Genomic DNA, 10,978 nt, shown 5'->3' on the forward strand with positions numbered 1-10,978 from the left:
TGTGCGGCCACAAAAAAACTCAGTGTAAGGCCTGGGTGGGGGAAACGACTCGCCATGAGAGCGCAAAGGCCTTGGGGGGAAGAGTAGTTTGCAGTGGGCGTTCAGGAAATGGCTCTTGCATCATTTCCACTGCAAAATGAGGGTAAATTAAAACCACATGCGTGCAAGTTCCATGGAGGACATTACTCAACCCATATATTATAATATATTTATATATATATCAAGTATTATATACATGGATGCATGTATATTCATATATATGTACACATACACACACACACACATCATATATATATATATATATATATATATATATATATATATATATATATATATATATATATAAAGATGTATATACATAGATGTGTCTCTTAATCTAAGAGAAAAAAAGAAGTAAATTTGATAATATATATATATTATATATATATATTTTATATATATATATATTATATATACATATATTATATATTATATAAATATATATATATATAATATATATATATATATATAAATATATATATATATATATATATATATATATATATATATAGTGTGTATGTGTTGTGTGTTTTTGTTTATATTTATATACGCAGGTCAGGAGAAGTCAAGGGTCAGGCGGTCGGCCAAGTGGGCATAAAGGACCACTCTAAGGTTTTGTGAGAAGCGAGAGACGGTCGACCTAAAAAAAAAAAAAAAATGCCAGGCATATATATATATATATATATATATAAAATATATTTTATATATATATATACTTTATATTTTATATATATTTTATATATATATAATATAATATATGTATATATATGAAAGATGGAATTATTCAACCCCAAACACCGAATGCCCACGGGAGTGAGCGTGAAACTTCGCTATCATTACTCAAGTATGAGTAGATAGGTAATGTCTATGGAGCTAGGAAGATCCTAGTTGCACACTCCTTTTAGTGGGGTCGTGTGGCATGTTGGTTTAGCACTGGCCTCCGGTTTCATACCCTGAGTGACCTAGGTTCGAATCCTGGTCAGGGAGGGTTATTTATCGTTATCAATGGGGCATTGCATAATACCATTTTCATTTATATACCTCGTACATCTGACTTAGGTTTTTGAATTTGCTAGATCAATTTCCACCGAGTGCCCACGGGGAGTGAGCGTGAAACTTCGCTATCATTACTCAAATATCAGTAGATATGTAATGTCTATGGAGCTAGTAAGATCTAGTTGCACACTCCTTTTAGTGGGTTCGCGTGGCAGGGGTTGGTTTTAGCACGGGGCCCCTCCGGTTTCATACCCGGAATGCCCAAAGGGTTTCGATCCTGGTCAGGGAGGGTTGTTATATATATATATATATATATATATAAAATATATATAATATTATTTTATATATTTTATATACTTGGCATTCTTTTTTATTATGCCGACCGTCTCTCGCTTCTCACATCCTTAAACTGGTCCTTTATTAAAGCCCACTTGGCCTAACCGCCTGACCCCTTGGCTTCTCCTGAACTGCCCTTCGATTTTCCTGTTCTTATCTTCTAATAATTTTTATTGGATTATTATTTACAATATCATAATTTTCGATCTCATTATCACCATATTTAGCACATTCTGTACCGTTTTCATTATCATTATTTTCCTTGTCATTATCATCATTTCCATTATCATTAATGTAATAATTTTACTTATTATTAGTAGTACTATCATTATCATTGTTATTAATTTTGTTGTCATCACCATTAGTTTAAATACGTGGAAAAGGGGGAGAAAAAGATAAATATCCTCCCATATATTTATTCGTTATTTTTACACAGGGTCTTTACGAAGTTGGATGAAATCACACTGACTCGACCCTGTCGTCTTCTGCCGACTCGTCGCTGTCGTCTTCTTGTGACGACTCGTCGCTGTCGTCTTCTTGTGACGACTCGTCCCTGTCGTCTTCTTGTGACGACTCGTCCCTGTCGTCTTCTTGTGACGACTCGTCCCTGTCGGCTAGCCCCTTAGACTTGGCTCTCCTGTCTACCTTCCCCCCTGCCCCTTCCCTCCTGCCTGCGGACTGCACAGGCTCGTCGTTTTCTGGTGCTTTCCTAGCCTTGCCTCTGCTGCCAGCTGTTTGCTGAGGCTTGTCTCTCCCGCCCCGCCGCTCCCTAGCCCCGTCCGTGGCAGCTGCTGGCTGAGTCTCATCGCTGGCAGCTGCTCCCCAGGCCCTGCTCTTCCTGCCTGAGGCCGAGGATTGAAGTTTTTGTTTCTTTTGTTCTTGTTCTCTGAACTGCCACTGAAATGTCAGGAAAGAAAGAATTACTTGTATCTACTTCTCATGCTTATCATCATCGTTCCATATCTAAACACTTGACTCCCTTTCCCTCCTCTCACTCAAAGGCTGGCCCGTGCCCTGAGGCCCTGAGGCTACATGGAGTCCTCCTACTTGCAGGGAAACCAGACAAGATCCTTCCCTACGATTCCCTCTTGTTGCTATGAATACGTGTCTGCTGTGTGTATGGGTGTAGGTATACATATTACATTATGTCACAATCCCCCCCTCTTACACGTACACATTCTGTCACAAACAGAAACGTGTACGCAAACATGAAAAGGAAAACAGCCACAATAAATAATGAAACGAAATCGTAACGTTTCGAAATCGTCCAGAGTTCTTGATGAGGATCTCTGGACGAGTTCGAAACGATACGATTTAGTTTAATTTCTTATTGTAGTTTTCTTTTTCACATTATTCCACATTTTCTAAGCCCATATTTCCCTTTCCCTCTGACACACACGTGTACAGAGGGATGTGTCGGGACGTGTGACACACTTACAGTCATTCGCTTTAATACGCTGTCTTCCTCTTCGAGTTGCGAGTCCATTTCTCTTTCCTCTTCTTGATCTCTGAGTTTTTTCTGGAAACAACATCAATTCTTAGGTTATTTTCCATTTTTGGCATTATCAGATTTAACATTAGCCTCTATTTGGTTGCTCACACCATCAACGCGTGAGTGGGAAGGACCTGCTCGCCCCTACCGTTGAGGACCTCGATCCTTTGTCTCGTCCGCCTGAGCTCGCTCTCAAGCTCGCCTCTCGCTTCGGCAGCCTCTTCCTCTTTCCTCTTCTCCCTTCTTTTGAGACTTTTCACCCTTTCATTATGTTCTGCCTGGAAACCAATGCTTTTATGAGAACTGAGTCTCGAAAGACGGGTGTTTGTTGACGATATGCATTATCTATTCCTATTAGCGTGCGCCCACTACAACGGCCCCTTGGTTTCCAAAGAAATTACCTCGGCTTCTGTGAGCTCGCTCTCCTTCTCTGGGATCTGCCTCGTCAGCGCTCGTTTTCTTGCGCCTTTCTTCTTCCAGACGAGACTGCGGGCAAAGGAAGGCTGTCATCTTCTTTCATCTTTGTTCCCCACTTTATCCTCTCTCTCTATCTATCTATCTCTTTATCCATTTATTTATTTATACGCCTTTGAGTGTATACATGTATGTATCTCCCCCCCTCCTCTGGTTTTCTTCCCCTACCTCATTTTTCCTCTGTTTATCTATCCCCCACGGCCTCTATCTCTCTTTCTATGCACTTCTATATTAACCATATTCTTTCTCTTTCTATCTTTTCTCTCTCTCTCTCTCTCCTTCTCTCTCTCTCCTCTCTCTCTCTCCTCTCTCTCTCTCTCTCTCTCTCTCTCTCTCTTCTTCTATCTCACCTCTCTGTATCTTTCTCTTCCTCCCCCACTCACTCTATCTTTTTTATTTATCCCTTTCTGTCTGTCACTGCCTTGCTCTCTCTCGAGTGTTTTCTCATGTTTTTTTCACTTCGACTATTCTGTTCAATACACAAACCTACACTCACGCAACATATGTCTATACAGTACCAACCTAAGAATATACCACACTGCATCTATTAACATATCCCATGCATGTAACGAAATATAACTGCAATCTGTAATTGATCACACCTGTAAAGTTGCATTGCGTTCCTGAAGATCTGCGATTTGCTCGTTGAGACCTTCCTTCTCTGCCTCACGGTCCCTCGCCTCACTCTCACACCTTCGCTGATTCAATTGCGCTTGCTTCACCTGCTCCTGAAGCGGTTAATCTTGGTTAGGATGATGCGAACAGAATCGAATACTTGATTTGCATCAGCTTTGTGTCTTGTCGCTTCCTTAAACTTCCAGGAATTTCAAGTTTCATTAGAGAAAAAGAAATATCATGTTCCACAGTCGGTCGATCACTCTCTTTTTTCGCCCGTTGTTCTACCACGCTGACATAGACATGCACAGCAAAGAAGAAATGCATGTATTCCTACATGATAATAAAGATACGGCTAGAACATGGATAATTTTTTCCCGCTGTCTTAAGATATTATTGCCTGCCGGTTCCTCTCTCTTTTACCTAACATCTGCACAAACTGTTAACCTCTCTTCCTCTCTCTCTCTCTCTCTAATCTCTTATATTTCATATCCTCATCTCTCCTCCACTCCTCCTCCGTCTTTCTCTATTACTCTTTTCTCTCTCCTATTCCTCTTTCTCTCTCTCACTCTTCCTTTTTCCTCTCTTCATCTCCCTTCCATACCATCCACTCGTTTATATCGTCTTTTGTCTTCCAATCTCTAGCATCAGGGCTCTGTTCTCCCTCTTCAGGTCGGCTGCCTCGTCCTCCTTGGTGTTTAAGGCTATGTTCGAGTCCCGCAGTTGCGCCTCGTACTCGGTCTGCGGAGGAGACGTCGCGCGTCAGGAATGCTTCTCTAGCCAGGGGAATCAGATACCCGAGAACAACAACCCTCTCTCTGTGCACGTACCTCTACCTGTTTGATTTCTGTCTTCGCCTTCTCCTGCTGCTCCTTGAGATTGTCCTGCAAGGGAAAACAGTCTCAGGAAAGTGTCTTCTCACATCTTTCTACTTACCTCCTCACTCCCATGCTCTCTGTGGCTTCCCTACTATTATCTTTCTCTCTTTTCTTCTCTCCTCTCCCTTCTTCAACTTTTCGATTTCCTTCTGCAGTGTGGTTGCCTCCGCCTCCTTCGAGTCGTACTTCTTCTTCATCTCCTGCTGCTGCTCCTCGAGTTTGTCCTGCAAGGGAAAACAGTCTCAGGAGAGTGTCTTCTTATATCTTTCTACTTAACTCCCCACTTCCATGCTCTCTGTTGTTTCCCTGCTATCACAAAATTCTCTTTTCTTCTCCCCTTTCTCTTCTTTTTCGTTCTCTTCTCTCCCTCTCTGTGTCTTTTACACACACCTGCTTTAATTTGTTTTCCTTCTCCTTTTCCTGAAGATCCTTCTTGATCTTTCCGATTTCCTTCTGCAGGTTGGCTGCCTCCGCCTCCTTCGACTCATCCTTTTTCTGCATCTCCTTCTCCTTCTCCTCGAATTTATCCTGCAAAATAAAACAGGACTGTCTTCTATATTTGTACTTGGCTCCCTCTCCCATGTTGTCTCTGGCTTCCTAATATCAGTTACCTTTCTCTTTTCTTCTCTCCTCTCCCTCCCTTCTTCATTCTTTTATCACCCTCCCTGTGTCTTTTATATGCACCTGCATTAATTTGTTTTCCTTCTCCTTTTCCTGAAGATCCTTCTTGATCTTTCCGATTTCCTTCTGCAGGTTGGCTGCCTCCGCCTCCTTCGAGTCGTACTTTTTCTTCATCTCCTTCTCCTTCTCCTCGAGTTTATCCTGCAAAAGAAAACAGGACTGTCTTCTATTTTTGTACTCGGCTTCCTCTTCCATGTTGTCTCCCCCCCAATCCCTTGCCCGTTGTTGTCGTGGGGGGGCTTAGGAGGCGGAGACTGGGACCCAATGATGGGGAACTCCCCCAAACCCTTTGGGGCTCACCCTCGACTCAACTAATTTTGCATGGTCTTTATTTTCCTTCCCACCTTTCGTTTCTGTTCCTTCCCCAAACCCCTTCTACTATCCACCTCCTAAGGTGTGAGAGCCGTGCTGAAAGGATGAAAGGCTGACTTTGTGCTAGTCCTGAACGGCCTGAGGGAGCCATGGGCACGGTATTCCCCTGATTTAGTTATCTAGCCCTTACCCCTCAAGGGGACCCTGAGGGGTGGACTGTTTTTATTATCCCCAACATAATCCAGCTTACCATGGCCAGTAATGAAAACTTATCTCCACTATTAGGGGCAATGAGGCTTGCCCCTTTATCAAATAGCCCCAAAGATGTAAACACACCCGATTCCCTGACCCCAGGCTCTCCTTTGACCACGGCTCTGAACACTGCAATAACTACCCCCTCATCAATACCTACTAGTACAGTAGCCAACAATCAACCCTTAAGGAACATTTCCACTCTCCCAGCAAGCTCAACTTCAACACCTCTACCCCCACAACCTCCAACATCAACCACCCCATCCTCCCTTATTAATACCTTACAGCCTTATTGGCCCACCTCCCCATAACACTACCTCCCTCACATACTCTATCTTCGTCACGCCCCCGCCCTTCGACCACCCCTATCTCTACAACAATTTTGAATACCCTCTTCAGCGCAGCCAAATGGGACCGATTTTTCGTGATCCCTCCCACAGCTCCCTACTCTGACAACACCCTTCTCTTCTAACAATGGCTCCAAAAACAAGTAGGTAAAGTCTCTTTCCGTAGCCGACCCGACCGCTCCCGTTTTGTCACAGTAACATCCGAAAAACCAAGCTATAGCGTTAACAAAACTAACAGACCTATATGGTAACCCCATCCAACCCCAAAACTTGCACCGGAAACAGTTTTCAATCTCCCCAGCAAAAATTGCCCAATCTATGACAAAGATTGGTCAGATTGTGGAGAAGATCTACTTGCCTGTCTCACAGACTATGATGCAACACAGTGCAATGCTACTCCATTCCCCCCAGAGGTCATCGAAAAAAAACCTACTAACATAGCCAAATTACCGTCCGTAGACATGACCTTCCCTTTAACGTCTACATAGGAAAGGGGAATCCCTCCCTGTTCGTCCATACCAACCTCCTCCACGTCAGTGCCCAAAAATGTTGGCGTCTAGGACACCCAGCCAAACATTGCCGTTCCACAGCCAGATGCCAACTATGTGCCCAACCTGGCCATACCCCATCTAACTGCCCTGCACCCAAACACGCACATGTGCCAACTGTGGCGGCCCCCATAATGTATTTATAGGGGCTGTCCCACCTACAAATTTGAGTCTGAGGTAGCAACTCTCAAGATTCAAACTTGGACTCACACTACGTGAGCCAGACAAGAAGCACGTCGACGTGGTTTCTCTCTTACTCCTTACTCCAGTAATACTGCTCCTCTAAACCCAAATTTTCCCTAAATCCACCCCCCTACATCTAACCCCCCCTCTTCTACCTCCACATTCCCATCAAACTTTGCCATCCTAAATCCAGACACTCCAATCTCTACTACAGATACTTCAATCACCACTCCCCAAACCCCAACACCTTCCCCTCTCCCTCCTCGCACAACCCGTAACAGACAGAACAAAAAGTTTCCACCCCCTCCCTTTCCCCTACCACACAATCACCTCCACTTTCCTTTGCTCCTATGCTTGAGATACCAGTCCTCTCTTCCCCCCTTTACAAGAAATCCTTTTATCCCCCCAAAAAATCCCAAACCAACTCTCAGAAGAAACCATTGAAGATATTCAAGATTACCTCATGAAACTGACACTCAACCTCCCATACAACTCCTGCTCCTTCCACACACCAAATAACTGCTGATATCCAACCTCCACCAAACGATATACCCCCGACACCCAATCCTCCTACCCCTCCCAACACAGCCCATCCCCCCAACCCCAACCCCGCCCACTTAACCCTCCCACCATCCCCTCTTATCCCTTCCACTCCCTCCTGGATACACACGTGAAAACCCTTATGTCACAAGTATCCCCTTCCTCAGACCCTCCATCTCCTAATACCCCTCCTTTGTAGAACACCAACTCCCACACCTCTCCCATCTCAGACCTCTCAAACCTTTTCCCACCCTCTAGCTTCTTCCCCCTCAAAATCTCCAACACGTAGTACAATCTATATCAGTAAAGTATAACTATCCTTCATTGGAATATTCGCGGTTTTCCCGCTCCCACAGACCTGACCTTCGTCATATCCTTTCCTCTTATAATCCATCTATTGTATGCCTTCAAGAGACCTTTCTTACACATCCTCCAATACCAATCCCCAATTATCATTTTGTCTCTTCCCCACATTCCCTTTATGTCCCCATCATACTTATCAATCAGAAAACACACCTACCTTTCAAACCAAAAGTCCCTTGCACAGTTTCCGTATCTTCCTTCATCGTCGGATCACAAGCCTGGGTGCCCAGCCATGTTGGAATCCCGGCAATGAACAGGCAGATACACAGCACGCCACGCCTCTATGTCCCCATCATACCAACCACGCTTCTCACATATCCCAGCCACGGATTATTACCCACACTTTAAGACCTTCTTGGTTTTAATCGATGGGAATCTTTTTGGTCAAGCCTCCGACTAAAAAATTACATTCTGTAAAACTATCAACTCCTCTTGGTCAGCTCCATTTCATCGAAACAGACGTTGGGAGACTGCTCTCGACCGCTTACGCATTGGCCACACCCGTCTAACACACTCCTATCTTTTATGTCACAATCTGATCCAAACCCCTTTTGTTCCTTATGTAATGTTCCCTTTCAATCCAAAACATCCTATTATCGTGCTCCCCACCAAATATCCTCCCTTCCTCTGCTTTCCCCCATCTATCCTCCCTTCACCGACCTCCCAACCTATCAGACATCCTTTCAGAATCCCACACTTTCTGCTTCAACAACCTATTCTCTTTCCTCAAACGTATACATATCCTTCATCTATTCTAACTCCTTACCACACCCGACCCTAACCCTTTCACTCACCAATTCCTTTGCCCAGCTTAGACAACTAATCACTAACTCAACCACCCTTCCCAAACATTAACTATAGTGCTACATGACCTTAGATGTCTAGCACATTTCTCTTGCTTTTAACCATTAACCATTAACCATTCCATGTTGTCTGTGGCTTCCTTAATATCACAGTTACCTTTCTCTTTTCTTCTCTCCTCTCCCTTCTTCTTCATTCTCTTCTACCCCTCCCTGTGTCTTTTATACGCACCTGCATTAATTTGACTTCCTTTTCCTTTTCCTGAAGGTCCTTCTTCAAGTCGCCGTTTTCCTTCTGCAGGTTGGCTGCCTCCGCCTCCTTCGAGTCGTACTTCTTCTTCATCTCCTTCTGCTGCTCCTCGAGATTGTCCTGCAAGGGAAAACAGTCTCAGAAATGTCTTTTCATATTTCTCTACTTAGCTCCCCCTTCCATGTTCTCTCTGGCTTCCCTATCACGGTCACCTTTCTGTGTGTTGTGTAATGCAGTGGTAGCGGTCTTGTCTGGCACTCTTTATGACCTACGTTCAGTTCCCGACACCGCCAGTAGATGGCAACCCCTGCCATTCCTTGCACACGGGGGTCATTTAGAAGGAAAATGAAACAGACAACCTGTCACACCAGGAATAACCATTGTAACAGATGGCATGAACAATTATTTCCCTCTTTTCTCTCCCATTTTCCTCCCTTCTTTCTCTCCCCTCCTCCTTCCTTTTCTCTGTCTCTTGCACGTACCCGCAGTAATTTGATTTCCTTTTCCTTTTCCTGAAGGTCCTTCTTGATCTTTTCGTTTTCCCTCTGCAGGTTGACTGACTCCGCCACCTTCGAGTCGTACTTCATCTTCATCACCTTTTCGGGATTGTCCTGCAAGAGAAAAGTCTCAGGAATGCGTTGAGGAAACTGCTTTGGCGCCGCAGCCAAAGCGGAACCCGATAACAGCAACTGGGGCGCAAAGCACGGCCTTACCCTATACGCCAGCAAGGCTTCCTTCACATCCTTATGACGTGCTGCTAAGTCTATGGGAGTTTGGCCTGAGGGAGGAAGAAAATTTTATTAAGCGTCGTGTTCATGGGCGACGGGAATGAGGGTGGAAATGGAAGTGAAAGTGAGTATGGAAATGAGGATGGGAATTAGGGTAATGAGGAAATAGAGAAGAGGAGAGAACGAGAAAGAAGAAGGAATAATGGAAAAAAAGAAAAGAGACAACGAGATAATAGTAGTGGGCGGGAAAGAAAGGAGATAGAAAAGAGCGAAGGAAGGAAGATAGGTAGTGGAAAGGCAGAGAAAGGAAAGGAGAGCGGAAGAGAAACAGAGAATAAGGAAGAAGGAGGAAAATTGAATAAAGGAGGAATAGCAGAGAGGAGAAAAGAGATATGTGGGAGAAAACAGGCGAAGGGAAGAGAAAGAAGAGCGAATGGGGAAAGAGAGAAAATGAGAAAAGAGAGAAGGAAAGAGGAGAAAAGAATTCAGAAAAGGAGGAGAAAGAGGACGAAATTAAGAGGAAAACGAAAAAAGACAGGAAGAAGAGATATAGAGAAAAATGACAGAAAAAGATGTAAGGAAGGAAAATGAGAGTGGGGAATGAAGAGAATAGAAAGAAAAACAGAAAAAAGGAGAAAGGGGAAGAAATGAGACATACAGAGAGGAAGAGGAGGAAACGGTGAGAGGAAAAAGAGTGAGTGGAAATAGAGAAAAATGATGAGAGGAAAACGAAAAACAGAGAAAGAAAAAAAAAGGGAGTGGAGGGGGAGGAGAAACTGGGAAAAAGGAAGAGAGAAATATAGAGGAGATAGAGAAGAAGGGGAAGAAGTGGACAGGGAATGAGGGAAGAGTAGAGAGAGAGTAAGGAAAACGAGAGTAGAAAAGAAGAGGAGAGACAGAGAAAGGGAGGGTTAGAAAGAAGAAAGGAAAAGACAGAGAATAGGAAAAAAAAAAAAAAACGAAGTAGAAAAAAAACAGAGACAATTAAAAAAATAATGCGGTAAAGGAGAAAGCCGGGAAGGGAAAAAAAACAGATGAAGAAGAGGAAAATAAAAAGTAGGAGAGTAAGAAGCGCATAGAGAAAGAAAGATTAGAGAAAGAAGAACAAGAATAAAAAATTATAAAAAAATAAAAAAATGGAAAA

The 10,978-nt window shown here is 43.6% G+C and overlaps 1 protein-coding gene across 5 annotated transcripts; it reads right to left on the reverse strand.

Moving 5' to 3' along the window:
* Window positions 1-1,780: 1,780 nt before the first annotated feature.
* Window positions 1,781-9,884, reverse strand: LOC119569194 (ankyrin repeat domain-containing protein 12-like; the record flags this gene model as incomplete). Of its 5 annotated transcripts, none has more annotated exon segments than XM_037917464.1 (7): window positions 1,781-2,268; window positions 2,810-2,892; window positions 3,015-3,141; window positions 3,940-4,065; window positions 4,783-4,836; window positions 9,589-9,717; window positions 9,820-9,884. In XM_037917464.1, coding segments are annotated over 7 exon segments (1,022 nt in total), but the record flags the coding sequence as incomplete, so codon positions are not given.
* Window positions 9,885-10,978: the final 1,094 nt, after the last annotated feature.

This window comes from Penaeus monodon, unplaced genomic scaffold, assembly GCF_015228065.2.
Source record: "Penaeus monodon isolate SGIC_2016 unplaced genomic scaffold, NSTDA_Pmon_1 PmonScaffold_1331, whole genome shotgun sequence".
Taxonomy (NCBI): domain Eukaryota; kingdom Metazoa; phylum Arthropoda; class Malacostraca; order Decapoda; family Penaeidae; genus Penaeus; species Penaeus monodon.